Raw genomic sequence first — 23,295 nt, 5'->3', positions numbered from 1 at the left:
AGTAAATGGTCAATAAATATAAAAAATCGTCTTCACGTACAAGCTCTTAAGATTGAAACGACAGTGCTCACAATTCCTCGGGATGTGTAGTGCACTCCGCTCGTGGTACTCAGCTAGTAATAGTCTAGTAGCTTTCTGGACGTCGTCAAAACTCACGATCAACGCAAAACACGATGAGTTTAAATGGGCGAACTCACATAACCAAAATGAACGTCAGATATGGTAGGAATAGTGTGGATGTCTGGAAGTGAGTGTTAAGTGGGGGTAAGGAGATCAAGTTCTAGAGCAAAACGCAGAATAGGCGGTGTTTAGGGGCGCGTGCAGATCGATAGAGCATTGCAACACTGGCACGGAGAAAGAAAAGCGAACTGAGGGATTGTGTGGTGAGCGGAGGGAGGATGTGAGGTTCGACGAAAACTTCCCTCCAACATGCACACGCAGTAAGAGACGCAGAGACCCCCGCAGCCCTTGATGAAAACCCGCCGCCAACCACAACCCGCCTGCTACACGGGCTCCGACGACCACAGCGCTCCGACCGACTGCTCCAGCAGCGGCGACGTCGTCGGCTCCGTGATCGCTCGCTCACTCCACAACAAACGGCATTTTCCCACTGTTCCTCGCTAAGTCAACGAGATTGCATGAATTAACGAAAAATATCCAAAATTGAAAGGAAACAAAAATGTCGAAACCAGATAGGAATGGAAGAAAACTGCGAGAAAAATTACTAAGCTGGAAAATTACCTGAAATTCTGCCTAACTAAATTATAGCGTGAAAGATGTAAAGTTTTTGCTAACCTTCTGAAATGGTGAAGAATCAACTTTTTGGATCAATCTAGTCTCGACATTAAGTATAGTACTTTGACATGAGGATTATTAATAATAATAGAACTAAGAATATTTTCTACAAAATATAAGTGCATACATTGATGTCTTTATTAAACCTTAATTTTCAAAAATGACTAAAAGTGGTGAAATTTATTCTCTGGCAATCTAGGTGCAGATCGTAAAGGGATGTTAAAAGCGTCTGAAAAAAAAACAGTGAAACTTTAGAAGGGAAATTTCAATGGTATGAGTTTATCCATGCCCGCATCGATCCGATCGCAGCGTTGGGGGTGACCTACAGCGAACAGAAAACAAGAGCTCGCTAACATTGAAAAGAAAATTTCATTCACGTGATGATCGGACATATTAACGGTTATATTTAACTCCCATATTCTGCGCTGAAGTTCTCGGGAATGTCGTGAACTACTCACGGAAAATTTCTATAAGATTTTACAAATTTTTATGGGATAAATGAATGAAGTGAAATAATTGATAGGCGATTAGATGTATTAAAAGAATATTTATAGATAATACTCATTTCGGATGAATTTTCTCTGTAGTCGAGAATAAATTAGAAGAAAGCTCAATTAAACAGCGTTCACCAGAAAGTGTTGTATCAAAAAAAGGGTGAATTTTCACACTAATATAAAAACGTGGAGTCCTTTATTCTAGACAATGAAATAAAACCATTTCATACCGACAACTTTCATTTGTATTTACTATATAGGTGATTAAATCAATTAATTTTGTAAATAAACGTGAAGCTTAGAACCACCACAGTGTCTCGTAATAGAATAGAATATTAGCTGTCGGCGTTACAGAAATGAAAATTAGGCTTATAGCAAATTTCTTTTTTTCTATAGAACCCGTTGAGCATAATGCTAATAATATTAAGAAAGGTAAGAAAAATGATTCCTAAAAATGCGGAAAGGATTGTAATGGTAGTGGACAATTTTCACACAAGTTTTGCAATACGTTCTGGCAGAGAATACTAGTTCCTTCGTAAATCGCTGCTCCTTTTATTAGCACTTATGCATAAAATATCTCGGTTCAGGATGATAAGGCAAATCCGCAGCATGTTTCTAAATATTTTCTTCAAGCACATTAAGAGATGTTCAATGAGAACGCCTACTGGAATAAACATGGTACGAGTGGTGGTGAAATATAGTAACAATATTTGGCGCATGTATATACCGCAAATTTAAAATACATTGATTTAGATCTGCGAAATGATAGATAATTTCCGCGTGGAGTGGTTTAATTAGTGGAAAAAAATGAAAACACTTTGTTAACAATCAGTTGAATGTTACCCACAGAGCAGAAAATCTGAGAGTGGCGAAACGGGAAAAAAAACAGGGGATATTTCGGCCGACAGTGTGACTCGGGGAGGGAGTAGAGAATAGTGTGAGCGTTACGAAGATGGTTCACACATATATAGATGTATGAACAGAGGTACATAGAAAATGACGTCATCGAAGAAGTGTGCGGACGTGAGCTCGCCCGTGGCTGAGCGCGGACGTTTCATTCATGCTTCGGGCAGAAGCCGGCCGCGGCTAGGCCTCGGAATCTCTCGTCGATGGTGGAACGCCGGCGTCTCTTCGTCGTCACAGCTTCTTTCAGCCACGCTAGCCGTCGGCGATGCTGGCGCCCGTCGTTCACAGCGCCGTTACAAATTGATTGCCTCCACATAATTCCGCGACAACAAGCACGATATATTACACGAATTCCGAAGCGGAAACATTCGGGATATGCGAAGTGACGTGTCATCTCATCATATGTTCTCATTAAAATATCGGAACGATAATATGCCATCGAACGATCATCGCTGTGAGCGGCTCCTAATGCCGGCGGCATTGATTTCAGTGGTCAACGATTGCACTTAACTGCGTCATCTGTTCCATAATCCTTGACGATCTAACTCCACAAACTGCTGGAACGCCTAGTGCTCGACGTCCAATTCACTGTGTTGATCTTTGCTGTCATGGTATATTTCGTTGATTTATCCTGAAGTTACGTGCACAGTTTAAATTTTGCAAGAAATTGACATATGGACATAAGGTGCAAGTCCAGCAAAACCACTATAAAACAGTAAATAATGAAGTAATGATTGATTGAAGTTGATACATTGTGGGATAAGCGCTTTACTGTCTAATTACTGCCTTAATACCAAAGCCAGTATATGTGATTATTTGAACAAAGATGAAGAAAGATCAAAGATCACATGTGTTATCGAACATTGGTGATCAATATGCAATGCTCACTGGAACTACGACCTAAAAGTTCAGCTACCTGAATCCTTAAGAGAGAACTTGTGACGCTACAGTACTCTGCCGTTACCTCAACAGGTTTCTTAAGTGAATTACGAAATGTAGAAAGTCTACAGCAGGGACAGTTATGAATATTCGACAGTCTTCTTCTTAAACAGCTACGTGAAGCAGGACTTTCTGGATACCATTCAAACATACTAAGATCACTCTCCATGTTACCCAATTTTCCACTTCATGGCTACAATTACAGACGATTGTGGTTCTCTTAGAGATTAATTAAAATTTTTCGTACCTATCTTTAAAATTGTTTGAAATGATGTTTAGGTAAGAGTTAGATGCTGAAAAGAGTTTGCTAGAAATTTCTCCAAAAAAATTTTTAATTGATAATTTAGGTTTCCAAATTCTATGTCAAGAAATGAGAAGAGGTACATAATGTTGCTGATAATTAAAAATTTTTCAAACATTAATTCAATGCTAATCAATGGAGGATCAGATCCATTAGCTAATTTAATAAATAAATAATAATAAAATAAACGGTTAACAATATGAGTGAGACTTCTCTTGTTTTAAGAACTTCTGTAGGTTAACTTATAGGTTATCTTGCTAAATACAATTTATTTGATTAAACTGCCTGCTTATGATGGGGAACTGTTATTGTCACGGTGATTTTTACGGTTGTTAAGGTGCAGTCTCATTCTTATATTCGACGAAATAGCAGGAGAATTTTGATATAACTGAATTCATTATTTTTTGAACAGAAGTTTTTAAGAAAATTTCCACAGGAGGTCTCCCATACGACAATGAATAAAAATGTCTCAAGTCGGAAACAATCAGACATTCGGCGGAAATCGAGGCCGACTGCTTTGGATAGAAATGAGTTCAGTAGACGTTCCGCAAACTTTTACTGGTAGAGTTACTGTTTAAGAGAGTAATGATGCTTGGAGATTAAAAAAGGAAGAGAAATTTTAAGAAGTAAAGCGGTAATGTTTCAAAAATTTCGAAAGAATTTCAAACACTATATTCTAGGTATTTGTAGGTAAACCAAATATATATATATATATATATATATATATATATTCCATATGGATACGTGTGAAATCGGCCTAGCTTTCTTACAAATAGCGAATTTCTAAAGTGTTTAGAGTTCCCTTTCTAATTTATGAACAATATATTTTTATGAGATGTTTTATTATTGCTTCATAAGAAAGTGATGATTGTCATCAGGATTACTCATTTAATATTTACTCTCTTTCACCTGAACTTCAAATTCCTCACGAAGACCTCATCTCAAAATCTTTTCACGACGATAGAACCTTTTCATCGAATCCATTACAACCTTCGCGTCTTGCCTCAACTATAAAGCCGTGGGACGCCTTACGGTCGTCAATTACGGTATTATCCGTCGACACGAACCTGGATTCAGATCGACCAAACACGAACACTGGTAATTTCGCAGACGCTATTGCTGTTGACCGTTCCACGGATTGCGTTGCTATTTCAATGAAGACCTCGGCTTTTTTTTTTGATCCAAGGAAACGAGATTTTACTGTTTTGCGTGCATTACAAAGTGTTTCCTGGAAATAAAAAGAAAACCTTCGTAGCATACTTGTTTGTTTCAGTTTAAAATTTTATTCTACCTCTTGAAATTCTACTGTGTTTGTTCGTTATGTTAGAAACTGTTTGATACAACGTTGCACCTTATTTGAGGTTCGAATCAGTTCTTTAGTAGATCAAGATAGCTGTAATTACGTATCAGAGCAGTGTGTCATTGAAAGCGATGCATTTCTCTTCTGAATGCCGTTTTCGACACATTCCATTACGCCAATTGTTAGCCAGACTGCCAGCCTTTCAACGTTGATTTGTCATTTGGGTCTGGCCGCGGATTCTGAGTGACACTTTGTCTATCGCTCTTTCGCTGACTTTCTTTAGCCGATAACAGCGCATCCAAAACTGGGGATGCCTAAAAATTCAAAATTTGTACAGCTTTACTCATTCAACGTCATGTGATGAATTTTTATGCGAAACAGAGGTAGCTACAGTAGTACAAATGATTTCTATACGAAATACTGTCGAGAAAGAAAAGTTATAGGTTGAATAGCATCCAGTATTGGTTGATTGTTAGTTAAAATAAAAGCTAAACAGAGTTAATCTGTTAAGTACTCTCTCGATAGAACGTATTTTATTTCATTGTGGAAATGACTTTGCGGAGGAAATTTCGCGGACTAGCTATTTTGATCTCTCCCTCTCTCTCTTTCTCTCAAAGGATCACTGTCACTGAAGAGAAAAATTTCAGAGCACCTACAAATACAGGAAAACGTAAGAAATATTGGAATAAGAAGTGAAAAAGAAATAACTCCTACCCCCATCATCAAACTGAGAATGAACCGAAGTTAAAGAACAATACGTTGAGGTTTGCGAACCTCAAGTATAAACGCATTTATATGCCCTCTAACATAAATATAGTGTGCTAGATTTTGAGTTTGGCCTAAAAATTTGAAACTGATTTATTTTCTAAAATAATAACAGAGGTACCGAAAGAAGTGACAAACTAACTAAACTTGTTATGAATTTTCTACTATAAATATGATATGAGTATTTTAGAATTTAGTCGGCAATTTGGACTTTTACATTTGATTTCGGCAAAGACTGATGCGAGACTTTGACATTATTTATTGTATGCACAGTTTTTGTAAATATATTAGCAATTAAAATGAGTGTACTGCTTCATTCGAATGATTACCGTATAATGAGGGTATATTTCAGAGGATCAGTGGGAGAAATTGTTAATAACCTGAAAGCGTACTCACAGAAGAAAATCTTATTTTAAAAACGTGACCTACCGGGAGGTAGGTCATGTCATCATCAATATGTTTGAAACCTTTTTTCAATCGATGCTACTGTGTAAAATATGGTGTCGGTCTAAGAACGTCACTGGTGCCAACGCGGTCCCGCAGTTTCCAGAAATTAAACGACTTCGGATATTATTGCTTGGAAATATAAGTATACGTGATGTACATCCCAAATACTTCGCATTTCGTGTGGATTTATAGAATAATATATTTGCCATATTATTTTTTTTTTCGCTTTTCTTGATCTTAACCAACTCTATCTAGGATCAAATCAGTGCCATCGAGTGATTTTAAATGATCAGCTGCGTACCTGGTCCAGTAATAAGGCATTTGCAGCATTATTCACTGTATTTTATTGGATTATTTTCAAAAAAATCTTGTCTAGCTTTCAATATTGTGGATAACAGCGATATCGCGAAGTTCTTTTAGTGATACCGATGACAAATAGAGCATCTTCCTTCGTAAATATATCCGAGATACTTTTCAACAAAGAAGAATGATTAAGAAATTACCATCAAAATTGTACATTTCAAATCGGAATACACAGATTTTCCTATCCTTTATTACAAATGAAATTGAGGTAATGAATGAAATGAAATCGCAGTAACCATATGTTAATGATGATGTAAATTGTTCTTAATTACTGCCTTTGGATCGTATTCGTTGCCGTATTATTACCGCTCAACACGCATTCTCTCAATCCTGAATCAATAAAAACAGCAAGGAAATTTTAGGAAAGCACGTTTTGATCACGACGATGCGTATCGTCTTTGGTAACGGAGGATCAGTGAGAATGCAGCAGGTTCTTGAAAAAAGTATAAAGCGTGTAGAAAAAATACGAACAAATATTCAATTCTTATTAGGAGAATTATGAAAATTTCCATGCTTTAAAGAGTAAATGGTGAATTTTTTTTTGATGGACTATCTTCTAGTTTCATCATTCTTACCAAACTGACCTCATTGAGGATGTTCTATCGAATTGGAAATGTGAACGACGTTCGCAATTCATGTTGTGATATGATTTGCATAATCGTCAATGTCTTTAACCTCGAACAACACAGTAGGGGCGAGATTTCGCGCTACAATTGCTCGTAGTCCTACGTCAAGAACATATTTCCCGAAAATAATCAAAACCAAGGAATTTTTTTTTCTTGATTTCTTTAGAATAATTATTTCTCTCTAGAATTCCATGATCTATCTATATGTATGATTATGTTATTGAAATTGTTTTTGTTGCTCCTTTTTCATTATCATCTTAGCGATTTCCACATGCAGCACGCACGTCAGATTTCGTGATCTACAATAAGGTGGAAAATTCTAGAAGGTTCAGATCAACGGATTTGCTTCTATTTTACTTGATTAACGCATATCATTAGAGCGGAATCTTATTTTCAAAGATGTAGCTTTAAAACCCTTTCTTGGACCGCTCTATTCCCATTTTCCTGCAGGTATCTCCCAACTATTTATTTTACTATAATGGCTTTGATGTGGAACTCCTGATTCCCTGGAGCGTCTTTGCTGCAAAATTGCAATTTGTGATCGCTTAATTTCAAATGGACAGATTTCTCATCTTTGATATTTGACAACATTTGAAATCACTCAATTTTTTCCACTATTATCCAACAAAATTCGTAGTTTATCAAATACCAACAATTTGTTCCAATTCTCGCATATAGTAACAAATCAAGTTTGATACCGCCTAGCAGGTGATTTGAACGTGATACGATCCCTCTTACATAAAACTAACATTTCGATTAATCGTCAACGCACTTTCTCAATAATGGGCCCGGTCCAGCAGTTGCGGGGGAATGCGCCGAGGTGAATGAGCGCTTTTTGGATGTCACTTTATTCTGATTGTGGCGATCCTTGTAGTATTCACTCTCTTTCAATCCAGCTGTGTACATTTTTGTAAAAAAAAAATACTGCCGTTGAGTTCTTATATAAGAAAAATGTTCGGGCACCTTAGAAAAACTCTACGATATTGATATTAGAAATATATGTAGGAAAACAATGAGGATCTTTTTTAAAGATTATTTCCTGGATTAAGCTAGGAAAATTTGTTTGAAATGTTGTTGCTCCATTAAATGGAGGCCACTTAATTTGTTACCATTATGAACATACATTAAAACGGTAATTTTAGTTTATACTGCAGCGCGACGCTACCTATTGAATCATTGAGTTGTTTTAAAGGATGTTGTGAGAATGGACGTTAAAAACTAGCCCATTCCATAGTGCACGATCAGCTTTTTGTGAAGGCTGGCAGAAGTTCGCTTTCGAATCCATCCTATGCTTACGTATAAACTCTATTAAATCTGTTTTAAATAAATGGTTCTTGATCACGGTCCCTAAGGTGATGCCGAGGCTAGAGTCAGCGGTGAAGTTGGACAAAAATTTTTATCCAAAGCTAAGTGGAAGCTTTGTACACTTTAGACGAAACTCAGTTAGAAACGGAAAACTTCAAAGTACTTATTTTTTACTGTAGATGCTCATAGAGGATGAGTTTGAAACGAACACTTTATGAGTTAATCCATACCTAACTTTGATTTTCTTGGAGTTTATGTAATCCGATCCGTTTTCGATCGGTGTCCAACACATTTTCGCTGAAAATTAGCGTTGACCCTCGCTGCGTTTCACGAGAACGCCCTAAAAAACAGCACCCACTTGAGTACGGGCTTAATTTCTTCCGTTTCCCCCGCTGCAATAGCACTTGTCCTTGTTCGTTTTGCGTAAATGCAAAGGAAATAGCTCTTGTTACCTATGAAATTTCGATGTAACCGATCTCTTCTATAATTTCGTCCCAATTTTTCTACATCGTGCAACTTTTTCTTATGATTATATTATTTTCACTCGTCTATAATTCAAGAAACGTAGGGGTAATACAGTTTTAAACTTGCTGACTATGTTCATCACAATTTTTGTTTCATTATTTTTCTCATAGGATTTTAGATTGCTCTAAACCACACAAAACATAAGATCCAGGAATTCGGTGTGTATGTGCCAACACGTAGGAGCGCGTTTATTTTCTTACTTTTCAAGAAAAAAAAGACCGTTTGTTTAGAGAAAAGTGATGTTTTACTGCGCTAATCTTTGACAACAGGTTCTCATTTTCACTCATGCACTTCAATTGTCGTTCAGGAATCTGTCCTTCGCGTGCAGTTACAAACTGTTGAGTATGTTTGTTTTGATTGTTTTCACTAGTGCCTCTTAGAATGTACACAGAAAGTTAGAACTAATTGTCTTCTTTTGAAATACTCTATCCAACCGTTCAAGACCCCACTTAAGTGTTTCCTTTACACTTATATTTTTGATATTAATATATTTTTATTAATACTAGTATTTCAAGCGTAATTTTGTTAATATATTTTTACTAATAACAGTATTTCAAGTGTAATTTTCTCCGCACAACCAAAAATCCGCTCAACGAACTAATGTATTCATAGTAACAGATGCAATTTTTGAATCTGAAGTATCACATTTTTCTCATTTGCTCACAACTGTATGACTTGAAAAAAAGCTGAGTCTAGTCTTCAAGAAACCGACCAATTCTTTGGATCAGATCAGCAAATTTGAGAGACTGTTCTTTCAAGTTAAATTTAATAATCGTCCTATGAAACATTAAGCTGGTTTCAAACTCCTGGTTCGTGCTAGCTAAAAACACAATTGCAAAATAGTTTGGTTGGAGAATTGCCAAAATCACTGAATCTGTGTTTACAAAGAACTTGTAGTATTTTTCAATGTTTTTGGTATTGTTTAGCATTAGATTAGCAAACTTTACGAAAAGTTCAATCCATGGATACGTTGTTTAGTAACTGGAACAACCGAATGACCCCAACTGTACGGAAATGGTAACCGAATGACCCGTTTCAAAAAGTGGAAGGTATGTCATATTCACGCGAACATTACAAATTGCTACCGCCGGTTGCGCTCGAAATCCACATATTTCAGACTTGCCACTTGTTGATTCCCAGATTTTTTGAAAGCCTGAAACAACATCTATGAGTGGTTCATTTCAGAAAAAAGCATCACAATGCTTGATTCTGAGCTAACCTAGATAAAACCTGTTTTATATCGCTCTTCTGAGGATTCTCCTTTTTCTTAGAGCTCCTTTAAAACATCCCGAAGCACTAACGGCTTGCACAGTGTAGCTCAGTTCTGAGCGGAGCTGTCAGTTTTCGTTCTCTAAGCTCTCGATAATTTCGAGTGCAGCATTGGCGGTGGTCAGTCAAGTGCACGCCCGACGGCGCTATGCTCAGGAGCTCTTGCATAGAATTTACATAAACATCTCTCGTACTCATCCTTGTACTTTCCACAGATTTTCTTTTCAATATGGCATCAATTTTTTTTTCTTGCAGTTATAAGAAAAATATTGCCTTTCAACTTCCCTTCTGTTATGGATCAATCTTGTTTTCAAAACTCTTTCCTTATTGTTCAATTCAGTCCCTCGGTAATCGTTTCTGACATTTTATTTGATGGAATGTTTTCAGAGTATATGCCCCACATACCAGTTCTCTATATTCGGTTTATACAAATTATAGTTGTAATATAAAGTAACGATATAGAAATAGAACGAATATCTGATTAAGGACTCAATTTTCACAAATTTTTCTCGTAAATTGTGAAAATTTTGTTCCAGGGCTAATTCTACCAACTATGAGCGAGCTCTTTCTCATCATCACTGAGATAAAAAGCATTTGACCGAGCTGAAAATGAACAAAATCGGATGACGAAAACACCTGAAAATATGATTTTCAAATGAATATTTCTAGTAAAATCTTCTTTAAAAAAATGTCTACATCTATTAAATGTGTAGGTTTCGTATCGAGGTTTGAGTGAGAAACGCAAAAATAGCGCTGTAAAACCATCGATCAATAAACATAATTTCTAAGTGGAAAAAAATAGTGCGAGCATCCTCAGAAGCTTGTTTCTTGAGGAGTCAATTTTTAAGGACATTTAAAGAAAAACTGTCATAGTTTCCAGTTGCCGTACTTCCATAATGAAAGGGAGCCTGAAAGTGTTCCTGTAAAAAAAAGCATACCACTCAGCTATTATATCAATTGCAATCTAAGACTACCAGGAACTAGGTGACAAATCAGCACAAGGAGATTTTTATTCCTTCGAAAAGAAGACAGAAATGAGGGCACGAATTGAGGATCACTTATGATTTGGAAAATATTGCACCTCCATCGTATTGATAGCATTCCATTTGTCACAGAAAGTTTCACTTTGAACAGCTTTTGCGTGGGATGCAGGTATCAGTGGCTGGTCATGGACATTATCCTCACAATGAAAAATCCTTCAAAGTATATGATTCAGTATCGTTGATCACTAGGTCATGTATTTTGACGAGATTCCAGATCAGTGGACAATATTACACGGGAGAGTTGGTTCCGTTTTCTTTTATTTTCTTCTTTTTTTTCGGTTGCGTACAACTTTCTGTACTATACTTATAATTGCTATTTATATATGTCTGTACACTTTTCATTAGAAAAAAGTCCAGTTCATAGCTGTCCATGAGAAAAAAACTCACAAATTTTCTAAAAATAGATTTCTCCACTGTTCTATGACTGATATATTGCGTGTGTCTATTGATGTACTGAACCGGTGGCATTGCGACCTACCAGTCGACAATGCTAGATCCGGAAATCGGGTTTTTGACATTGAAAAACTCGTTGCGTTTGACTTCGGACGATTCCTCATTTTCTGCTTTGTATAATATTACTAGCACGCTATTTTATTTTAATATCCTAACGAATAGTGACAAAATCGTGGCTACATTTTCTAATTTGTTTCATCTTTCCAAAAGATCAAGAACATATAAACCTGAACAAGTTTTACATGATCACCAATATAATAAAGTGTATTATTACTTGTAATAGCTACGTATCATTCATAGTTCCCCGACGTACAAAAGAGGTTATATTTGCACTTATCCTTTTTTTGGAACAGGTTTTAATACAGGCTTAGAGTGCGATGATCTGATATTCTTCGTCGTATCGATTGATCACTTGAATAGTACTCTAATTCTGACTTTTTCTCACTTTATTCTCCTTTCTTCTTTCCCTATCTCTATCTTTGAAAATCTTTTGCTAACAGTAGTTTCAAGAAAATTTTACCGGTTTTGTACATGAGAATTTCTGTTATCCAGACGTTTCAGTTTCGATTTAAGAACAATCAGATACGGTGAGGCTATCTTCCATTATTTTTTCTCTAAGAGCACAAATGGAAATCGATATATACTTACATTCGTCAGACTGATACTATTGTGAAGTCGAAATGTGTAGAAATTTTAAGAAAAAGATCAGCTGGAGATCAAAATCACTATCCTAATATTGATATGATCAAGAGAACACTTTTAGATAATTTGCGCTATTGTTTTGAGTTATTCGCTTCTATCGCCACATATTTCTGTTTCTATGCGCTTTTAAGTTAAAAATCACAAACGTTGACTAATTTCTAGATTATGGATTCGAAACGGAACTGGATTCTGGTCGAAGCATCTACCTCCGGCTCCGCAACGCCCATTCATATTCGCGGAAGTCACCGGTAAACGTTAGATTTCCTTCATCGTTTTCATACATTTCTGCACTACTTCCCGAGCATTAACGATTTACTAAGCATTTTTATGGCAGCGATTTAATGACGGCGTTAAAGTATTACCGCCGGTAGATCTGAGCGTTGAACTTGTCTATACCAGTTTTTCAAGTAATACTTGTACTTGTACATGTTATTCGCAAATGCTTTGCTAGCACCTTGATCTTTATGCAGAAGGAGCGGACCATTGATGGAGCAGTTCAGAGATGAGGCACGCCTACACACAATAAATCGTCTCAATGATAGGATCCATCAACGTATCATGGACAATTATCGTGTACGTTTTTACATGCCTTTTTCATTTTACCTTCTTCTAATTGGGTCCTTCTATGCGTGTTGTTGTTGTGATTCGTCTGTGAAAAATAAATCCAGAGAGGGTTTGTTTAAGAGGTCCATGCCATTATATGAAGGGCTCATCGAATTAATTCAGAGGTGGAGTTTTTGTTTGCAACGCAGGCACTTTTGTCGCGGCCCGATAGCATGAATAAACACCCGGTCGACGGATTTCCAGCTACTCATTGTTTGGATTTGATCACAATACTTCACGTCCGGCTCTGGCCAGTCGGATACTCCTCAATGAAACTTTGAGGGTCGTATCGTAGATATAAACAAGAAATTCAAAAAGAATTCTCGGATTTCATAGTTGTTGGGAAGCGATCTTTTTTTTTTTTTCTTGTTTGAGTTTGAAAAAAGTAGTTTTGGGAGCAGGCAACTGAAAAGGTGGTAGTTTGAAGATAACCTTTCTGTAGCTATTTGTAAACATTGCGCTGAAACTAGTTTCACTAGTACAGGCCTTCATCTGTATTTTTTTTTCTTAAACTCAGCAGTATAGAAAGTTTTGGATGCAACATCCAGGAAGGTAAACACTTAAAATGTAATGTGGATGTCTGCAGGAAGTTAAGGGTTTGCATTAAGAATTCGAATTCGTGGGATACATGGATGAGAGAGCGCAGTCTTCATGGAACTGTAAACATGTGAACGAAGAATTCTCAAAGATTCTCATTAGAAATTAATCGAAAGTAGTAGTTTTATTGATTTGCTTGAGGTGCAATCAAGACTGATATTGATCTTCATTTGATCTTTATTGACAGCTAGCGACTTTCGATATTATTGCCTTCACCAGCGCCTGGAAAGGTCAAAGCCATGAGTGATTTATCCCCTCAGATACCTACCTCATCATTCTTCAGAAGTATTGCATATTCAACCGTTTTTATGTTGTTGTGTTTGACCAATTATGCTATTTTTTTTTTCGATTTCCTAGGATAATCCTCCCGCAGATGTTGTTTTTCAACTGTGTAGTGCAAAATTTTAGTTTATTCTCAACATTTTCAGCAGCAACACAATCAATTTGACCTACCTCCAAGACATGTTTTCCTCGCCCGTAATTTCTCAAAAAAGCTTCTGAAAATGTTACTTCTACTTTGTTTATTTATGTGTAAAAAAATTCGCAAACCTGTTCTAGAAATATATGACTGAGTTCATTGAACTTTTATAGAATGGAGCAACAGAGTCTGTCGGAGAAGGAGCAAACGTGGTAGATGAAAGTTTTCGATTTATCGATGACGAACAAAGCAGACTAGGTCAGTTCAGGAACTAGGACAAAATGGAATAATAGCAGATCTAATTAAACCATAACTGTCACGTATTCCAGCTAGTTGTCAAGTTATCGAGGCCGAACCTTTTTCGAATACCTCCGATCGTCTTGACTCACTTATTTCGCATCGAAATTCTCAGGGAGAAGTGGAAGCTGTATACGAGAGACGAGTGCCATGTATTTTTTTAAAACAAAAAATTATGATCCAAAAGTGATCAGATAACTTCAAAATTCCCCTCTTAACAGCCACTTCAAGCCGAGACGACATTTTGCAACTGCAACCAATACTTCGACGTCCACGATCATTTGAAGAACCTATTTATGTGAAACCGGCTATCCGTATGTTTAAATATATTACAATAAGAGTTCTTTTGAATGAATTCCCGGAAGATTCATGATATTTTAAGGATCAACAAGAAACCCCGAGAGTACATCTCAAGCCAAACCACGTATGGGTCTTCGGCGGAATGGCCGGGATTTTCGTTATCGACGTACTGATTCCATGAACGAAAATGTAAGATATGGAAGGAATGAAATCGCTAATCCACACAGAAGAGCGGATTCTCTGGATTCTGGAAGTTTAAGGATACAAAGGTGAGATTAAAAAGCTATTACTCTAGTGTGAGGACAACTTATTCAAATTCTATTACGTTTACTGCGGTCGATCCGCATTCCTCTGCTCTGCCTTTCTGAACTGGTTGCGGAACTGTATTCTCTTGCGACATAGTGTTGTGAAGAAGACATTTCATGTTAAACGACCCATGAAGAAAAGTCACTATGAACAGGATTTTGACTACAGATACGGAAGTAACTATAGTCAGCGCTTTTCCGATACTCCCAATCCCAACTATAGGCAAATTCCGAAGTACTCATTCAGTAAGCCATAGAAAAAAAGAATTGCGAATTTGCGAGCTGAACCAAAGAAAATAGTTCCTACAGTCAGAATATTATTGCTGTTCTAGTCCAGTCATCGAAATTTCACTACCAAAGTATTGGGTCATCCCATAAATAAAACAACATTGTATAACACCCTTACTTAAAAATCAAATTTAACGAAGCTATCTAAAAAAATTTCTTTTCATTTTCTAAAGCTCTCTTCCATCATTTTAGTATGTGATCAAGGTCCCTCTTCGAAAAATTCCTTCAGACGTTAATCTATGCAAGTGGAAAAACAGCATTATTTGTGCGGTGACCTACAATGTAAGACGATACCATGGATTGGCATTTGTAGAGATAAACAAGCAGTAGTTTATGCTTTACAAATCACTTTATACCGATGTCTTTTGCATAATAATACAGCCCATCTCATTCTGTTTCAAATTTGTTAGTCGAGAAGTTTACGGTGTTCCAAAATCACTGTTAGTCTTCTTCCAGGAATGTCTGAGGAACGTAGAGATGAAAGCAAACGTTTCCCATTCCCCTATGCTTTTTAAAACACATTTCAAAAAGAAATCAACATTAAGGCAACGTCCTCCACCACCACGATGGCCTATTTATCCGGATAAGTACTCGTACTACGGAAGATTCCAAGCAATTGGAGATTCTTCTCGGGATGAATGGGGAGAAGAGCATCGTCCGACTTTCCTTCGTCGAACGCCACAATTCTATGATAAATGCGATTTATGCGCATTCAACATTATGCGTACTGGTGATTTTTGTCCGGTAAGTGTGTGGATTTCTTCATAACTTCTAGAAGACGATTGTTCAATTCCATTTGTAATATATCATCCTCATGATTTCCGTAGTGGACGCTACCGATTTACTGTGATTTCTTTTTATCAATTTGGTCCCTCAATAACAATAACTATGTATCTGCACCTCCTTAATATCACAAAAAAAATGCTCTCCGTTAATGTTTTAAAAACAATAACATTAGGTGAAGTTGCAGCAATAATTTCATTTTTACACCTCTTCACTTACCTAATAGTGATGAACAAAAATTTTCCTCCAGGCATGTGGTCGACCAGGAGCATACACAAGACCAGATAATCAAACTGTTGATGTTGCTTCCTATGTACCAGAGCAAGTACTGAATGTCAGGAATCTCAGTGGATATCTCCGGAATGATTATTTGTATAAGCAGCAAACACCAAAAATATACTCAACAGGTACATTGTTAAACCACATGAAAGAAACAATGTTTCAATCGCTTCTTCTCCAGAATTCCGGAAGTTCTACCCAACAACACATCGGAGTCCACAACGACGTCAAACAAAAAGTCCTGTGTATAGATACGGTATGTTGGGCTTCTGGTTTTGTTTGCTATAACTCACTGGCCATGAATTCAGTAGAAAGCTGCGCGCTTGAGGATCCACAAATAAATTTGAATTTTCAAAATTTGCTGTGAAACAAGGTTACAAATAGGTGTCTGGACTTTATTTTCCACATCTTTGAGTTTGATCTTTCTTTATGGGATGTTCTACTCTTTAATTTTGCTCCTGTATCTGTGCTCTTCTCGGTCAATCAATACAGTTCATCTCATTTCGACATTGTTTTTTTTAAACCAAATCATCACTTTAGTTACGTCCGCAATTGGTAGTCGTGTCATAAGTAGGTCACTCTATTATAATTCGTTTAAAAAATGTGATTATGTTTATGGGAGTCTCACTTTCGAGTGCAAAACGAGGGAAAAGTCACGCATGAATGAGCTTTGTGAATTAGACACAATCGTTGTAGCGTTGCAATGTAATCTTCTGACTTTTCGTCAGAGTACAAGTTCATTGCGGACGGACCAAATGAAAAGAGAGCATAAAACAGCATTTTAAGACCCTGTAGCTTCACTACGTTGGAAAATTATACAGTCATTTGTTCTTTGCGTTTCAAGACAACATATTGGGGGAAAATGTAGCTGTGGCGGGGGCAACTCAATTGCGCCCTTATTTCTGGAAGCTCTATCTTTTTTTCCTATTCGGAACTTTACCTCACATGTCACAGATACTCCAAGACCAATGCTTAGGTCTTAGGGTCCTGACTGATTTAGTTATTTATTTCCAGAAATAAGGTCAAAATTGAGTGCCCCACCTCCACCCACAAATAAATTTTACCCCACGTTGGCTCCATTAGAAGAGTAGTTATCCATTTTATAAACATCAAACCTTTTAAACATTAAACATTTTATAAACCTCTCTACTAAATCGTTTGTTACAGGATCAACAATTCCTGAAGCGATGTACGACTACAGTGTATGGGCAAAACGTCAGGATCGACAAGCGCTTACAATGCATGCTGCTATCCTTGCACTTGTACTATTTTCTACAGCATTTGTTGTATCAGCTGGTGTTATACTCTTAGTAACAGTAACATAACATTAGCGATATAGCAATCAGGCGACATATCGTTACACCTCCACAGAATGTGACATATACGATAGACACTCATCCTTATATGTTCCCCATGTGATTCTCTCTAGTTTTTGACTAGAATTCCTCCTTATCAAATATCACGAAGTAGTAACATTGATTATTGCCACTTCAATCCAGAGTTTTTATAGTTAACCTCAATCACCACCCACTTTCACTGACGTGATGATGATTCGTTTTTTTTTTTCTTTTTATTTCGATTAAATGAAATTATGTGCCGTTCATAACGAATCTCAGAATGTTTACTACACAGCAAATTTTAAAGGAAAAGAAAAATTCGAACCGATTACTCTCACCATTGTTTTCGTTGAGAAACACAACACAAAATTCTGGCACATCGATCATAACGCTACAAACACTGCCCTACATTCATAGCCATCTCATCAAAAAAAGAGAGATGAAAACAAAACGCTAGCATATGAGGATAAAAATAAGACTCGGTCTTATTTACATCTTATTTACATATTACTTCTAGAATCATTAATGAGGAACTGAAAGATCAGGTAACGAGAAAAAAGATACTTGCTACGCTAAAATCACAAAACAAAAAAAAAGAATTGGTATTATCGGCGCACCGTATATAATAGAATAAACGTGGACTGAAAAGTCATAAAACCCGAATCTACAACCTTCAGTACGACCGACACTAAGAAAAAGAATATAGATGAATCGCACATACATCATAAATAGATTCTCAGTCAGCATCTAGAATTTGTTTGCGTTCAGCTCAATCAATACACGAATTTATGAACTGATCAATAATCGATATCATACAGGTGAACACTTTCTACATTAAGCCCACAGCATACAAATGGATCAAAAGACTTGACTCATATGAGGTTCGCTACTCTACATACATACACTCCACCGTAACTCATTAAAAAGGCTAACTCGTCATTTTCAAACCATTACTCACAGAATAATGAGTAGATTCTATCTGTGTCCCCAAATTCGTTTCTATCTCGTTCCATACTAGTAGCGGTGTTGAAGTGTAGAGCAGAATATACAACCGGATAGTAAAATTGGTACTTTACACTTATTCTAAGTCACAAAACGCATGTTGTACGGGTGTGGATAAAGGCAAAACACTGGAACTATGCTACAAACAAATAATTCTGCATGAAGCAGCGTAAAAAGAATCTAAACGCGAAAAAACTCAGACTTATGAGAACAAAGCGAGTTGCAAGAATATTCGGCCAAAAATTTGTTGTGAAAGTCTATAGACACATTTAATTTTCAACACAAAAAAACCACGAAAGTATTTGCTTCGTGACTCGAACAAATGCAGCAGGCTGCACTGTTTTATGAGTGATAAACAATCGATTCCAAAGTCGGTCAAAATCAGGACGCACATCCCAGAACTATCAATGACCCGTTCAGTTGGAAAAACTAATTTGTGCAGAAATGGAGGTTAGGTAAGGATGCCATGGTACGCTTGTTCATTCGCCTCCTTTTCCCCACTTTAACCAATATTGGATTATTTACAGCAGGTGTAATTCTGTATAAAAACGACAAAGATCACAAAAAAAGCTAGAAGGGTGCGAATAGACGGGCTGTCGATGGCATACGTAGCCTGACCCTCCACTCCAGAACGTTCCACGCAACACACACGCACACATACACACACACACACACACGTTATTTTCTAGAATGCGCTACTCAAATCAATAAGGAGAGATGTCACATTCAAAAAATCCTGCACTCCAAATTGTTAGAATTTTGCAATTCTTTCCATAAGTCAACTATTCTGAATCTGCTCCCCAACAGATTTTCTTACATATCAATTCTGAGGGAGTAGACCTAGAAACGCTACATAAATGGCCAGCCTTAATACCCATAAATTTTACCACAAATAAGGCCATAAAAAATTACGTGTTTTCCGGCACAGAAGAAAACGTTATAATGAGCAGTGCACTCATAGCCAAACAACTGAGTTGCCACGATATCCACAACATCAGCGTTCGGGCAGTAAACACGTGGACTGAGCGACAGAATCAGGAGGCAGTTCAGAGGAACAAAGCTAACAGACCTAGCTCAGATTAATCCAACTCAACTTTGGCTGCTAGTACACGTGCAAATGCAGCGTGAACTACATCCGGACATGACACAAAACAGATTCTTGATTCATCGCCAACGATCGATTGCACAGACTCCCGCAACGATTTGTTGGCACCAACGAATAGTGCCATTACACCCTGAAGAATGCTTTAATTCACGTTGAAACCTTACGATAACAATGAAGATCCAAAAAAAAAGAGTTTCGAGGAGGCATCATCAATACTTTGCTTTGCTGCATTTCTAAGACCTGAGAACATGGTGTAATTTTGAAGATTCTTTTTTTTTACAAATGCAATATCGAACAAACTCCTACAAAACTATGATTACTCGGAAGAAATCAACCATTCCTTTCCTTCTTAAACACAACTCAAATACTCCAAAAAAACCATTCACTTTTTGAAACGCTCACATCTGGATTCTCTGATACTGCATGCTGCAGCATTGGTAAATCGCTAGTTGTGTCTCCAGCTACCAGAACTTTCCCGTTCTTCAAGGAATCATGAAGCGATTCGATTAATGACGCCACTCCATCGCCCTTGTTCCATACAGCTCCTTGAAAATAGAAGATTGGGATCTCTGCACAACTGTTTCTGGCATTCAAAATAATAGATTTCGCACCTGAATTATGCGCACAGACCTCAATCTCCAACGGTGAAGAGTTCTCCAAAACAAGGTTCTGAAGAAACACCAAAAATTACCACTTTTATTCACGTTTTTTGGGAAAATAATGAGTTTGTAGAGATGAAAATACGAAAAGTCCAAAAAATAGCCATTAATATAATCAAAAACAGTTAATTAAGAGGATATATAATCTGCTAATTTTCTTCTTTTCAAGTATTAATTACGAAGGAAGACTCACAGCATTGTTTGGATCTACACGATGGATCCTTTCCTTGACAGCATCAATATACCTAAGGACGAGTTCTAGAGGGACATGACCAAAAACGGTTTGCACACCCAAAGTAAGACGATCCACCTACGAAATAAAAAGTGTTTTAGGCTAGAAGTAGAGAGAATGTCACATATTACTAACCTTCCTCTGCACGCCGCTACCAACAAGGGCAAACTGAGCAAAATCACTGTCCTCCAGCAGATCGTTCATCTGCTAATCATATTCTAACTTTCAAGATGAGTTCTCTGGAATGCTTTATTGGTTACAACAGTTTACCTCATCACTAAGTCTGCCGATAGCGTCAAATCCCTCTTCAGAGATCCCATCCTCATGCACAACACGTCGCCCACGTAGCCACCATTCACGACCCCACGATCCACTTAAATTTATCACATAAAACACTCAGTATTAGAGAAAAATAATAAACTGAAACAATGAAACTACCTTTGTAAAAAGCGTTAGTGCACATTCAACCAATAACGATATTGAAGAGAAAATATGTTATATTGTTACTCAAGTCTAGAGTAATTTTTCAGTTTTTGTTTTGTTTTGCTACTATTATTCTAAAGTTCGTTGTTCTTGTGCTATACAAATACAGTAATTAAGATGTGTCATGCAATCCCAATCTTTTAAGGATTGCAAGAGCGCGTTTAGAATAATGTATATAAAACTCTTCCTTTCCATATCTAGAGAAAGGGACCTACTTTACTTTCGTGAGGAAGAAATCATAGAGATTTTGGTACAAAATGGAAACAAAAAAAAACGACTTACCTGAACAGCACGGGACCATTGATTGGGAGAGCGGTAAGATCCAGAATTCCAGGCCCTCTCAAAGGTCCAGCGGTTAGTACAGCAGTAGCTCGAGTGAAAAGCTCGGCAAATCTACCCATTACGACGGCACTATACACAGGCTGCAAACTCCCCAAACGATAACTGGAGCTATCATGCGTTATTTGCGAGAAAGGTGAAGAAGTCTAAAAATAACTCTGAAACGAACATACCTGAAGATTCGTGGCATATTGTGAACAGTAGTCTTTCATAGTACCATCCCAGTCAGTGACAAGCAACGGCTTAACACCCGAATATGCAGAATCAACAAAATCCATTAGGAACCTGGAGCACACAAATACCCTCCAAAGAGAAAAAAATGTACTGCCGCTTACTGGATTCTTCACTAAATGTGATAGAAACCGTGCATGGAAACTTCATAATTTTTGTTCCGCACCGACTTTTACAGTGATGACATTCGCAGAAAGTCCAGGGAAGGACTGCAACTCTTCTGTTTATTTTTTTGTGAATTTTGGAAGATATGAGCTAAACTGTTTGGATTTGGAAAACCAGCCGCCACATGAAAACTCTTTCGTATAATGCCGTGAAATTCAGATGAATCCTGGAAAATCCAAACTCGTTAGGTAAATGTAGAACTAACCTTTCAGCTTCTTGTAACTCTTCGTCAAACTTTTTCGGACCTTCTGGATGATAAGGAGCAAGAATCGTCTCCAATTGTAATTCTTCAAGAGCATTTTCGATCATTGTCGAGGTAGATGTGAGATTCGAAAGACGACGGAGAAATTCACAGTCTTTCTGAAAGTACAAACGCTAAATAACCAAAATTGGACAAGCGAAAATGAGTGATGAATATCACTCGTAATCGTTTACGCACAAGGATACACCATCATAGTTGTCGTTCAGCTCGCCCGTACGATGTACCTGCATCACTATAAGAGCGCGTGAACTAAACGATAACCATTTTCTGGGGGGTACGCGTCGCGTGTCTGGAGCTGAGCTGGACAATATAACGGCATCCTAAAGCGACGAGATGATCAAGCGCGAAACTAGGCAGCTGGTCACTTAATATTTTTCTTCAGCATATTACTTCAGGAACATAATCCACTTACACGAAGTCCACGTATCTCATCGCGTATATTGATAGGGAAGTTGGCCGTCGGCGTTGCGATGTGCCGCATTTCTCCCGTTGTCCGTGAGTCTGTTAATTCATGTAGTGCTTCGTTCAGGGCTTGAACGTTAACTTCGTCCACTTCACAGTCATTCAGAATACGTTCAACAATCTTACGACGCACATTTTGCATCTGAAAACAACAGTTGTTTGATTCAAACTTTAAAAAGCGGCGACTGTCTCAGAATTAGAGTCGTTAATCAGCAGAATTAGCTTCGCAACACTGATCATCACAGAGTATAACTTATAGGTTTCATTCTAATAAAGCTGCTTGGCTGGGTTGGATAATTTTTTACGTGGCGAATCTACTAAGAGCTTAGCTACGAGTCCTTCTTCGTCACGAAGAAAAAAGATCTCATCGTTATCCTAGAGCATAATGAGGTTATAGCAATCTTTGTCATAATTCATTAACTATTTATCATCACGATAACTCTGGATTTCTGTATCATTCATACTGGCAAAATATAGAATAATTATTTCCTACATAATCCTAACATTTGTTGGACGATCAATTAAATTTGTTCTACCTGGTCCTGGTATCAGCGAAACCCCAATGACCCCCTAGATTACGGGATTCTGATGAAAAAACAAAATTTCAAAAAGTTGCTTACTATTTATAAAATGATTTAAGAAACGGTGACCAAGAAAGAACACTTCAAACCTAAGTATGTGACCGGCTTGACATGTTATGCCGTCTTAGAAATTGAATGGATAAAGCTTTGATTACAAGGTACAAATAAAGCATTTTCTACCGAAATTCACCCATATAGTTAGTGAGAATTTAAAAGAAAGAAAAAAGAAAATAATGTAAGGAAAAACCATAATAAACAAAATACAAGCACTAACCGTATAGAGCATGCGTTTGAACGCTTCGACACACTGAGCCTCTTCACCACCAGATGACAT

General features: G+C 37.3%; 3 protein-coding genes across 5 annotated transcripts; 1 reads left to right on the top strand and 2 right to left on the bottom strand.

The window, feature by feature from the left end:
• Positions 1 to 2,343: 2,343 nt before the first annotated feature.
• Positions 2,344 to 2,676, bottom strand: RB195_021287 (uncharacterized protein; the record flags this gene model as incomplete). Its single annotated transcript, XM_064207939.1, has 1 exon — positions 2,344 to 2,676. The coding sequence occupies one exon, from the start codon at positions 2,674 to 2,676 to the stop codon at positions 2,344 to 2,346; it is 333 nt and encodes a 110-aa protein (XP_064063820.1).
• A 9,722-nt stretch (positions 2,677 to 12,398) lies between these two features.
• RB195_021286 (uncharacterized protein) lies at positions 12,399 to 17,428 on the top strand (the record flags this gene model as incomplete). The annotated part of the gene is made up of 10 exons (XM_013448374.2): positions 12,399 to 12,481; positions 12,704 to 12,806; positions 14,025 to 14,109; positions 14,181 to 14,300; positions 14,370 to 14,462; positions 14,531 to 14,717; positions 15,587 to 15,785; positions 16,075 to 16,231; positions 16,285 to 16,359; positions 17,271 to 17,428. 10 exons carry the CDS (start codon positions 12,399 to 12,401, stop codon positions 17,426 to 17,428), a joined length of 1,260 nt encoding a protein of 419 aa, XP_013303828.2.
• Positions 17,429 to 19,521: 2,093 nt separating this feature from the next.
• Positions 19,522 to 23,295, bottom strand: RB195_021285 (uncharacterized protein; the record flags this gene model as incomplete). Of its 3 annotated transcripts, XM_013448375.2 has the most annotated exons (12): positions 19,522 to 19,677; positions 19,950 to 20,092; positions 20,159 to 20,216; positions 20,400 to 20,516; positions 20,574 to 20,642; positions 20,709 to 20,811; positions 21,204 to 21,343; positions 21,434 to 21,545; positions 21,862 to 22,016; positions 22,143 to 22,238; positions 22,331 to 22,522; positions 23,236 to 23,295. In XM_013448375.2, the coding sequence occupies 12 exons, from the start codon at positions 23,293 to 23,295 to the stop codon at positions 19,522 to 19,524; spliced, it is 1,401 nt and encodes a 466-aa protein (XP_013303829.1). The 3 variants fall into 3 exon arrangements, with proteins under 3 accessions (XP_013303829.1, XP_064063818.1, XP_064063819.1); XM_064207937.1 differs by lacking the exon at positions 22,143 to 22,238 and having other exon boundaries at positions 20,574 to 20,645; XM_064207938.1 differs by lacking the exon at positions 22,143 to 22,238.

This window comes from Necator americanus, chromosome X, assembly GCF_031761385.1.
Source record: "Necator americanus strain Aroian chromosome X, whole genome shotgun sequence".
NCBI lineage: Eukaryota > Metazoa > Nematoda > Chromadorea > Rhabditida > Ancylostomatidae > Necator > Necator americanus.
Note: the sequence above shows the minus strand (reverse complement) of the source record. Positions and strands in the feature narration are given on the sequence as shown.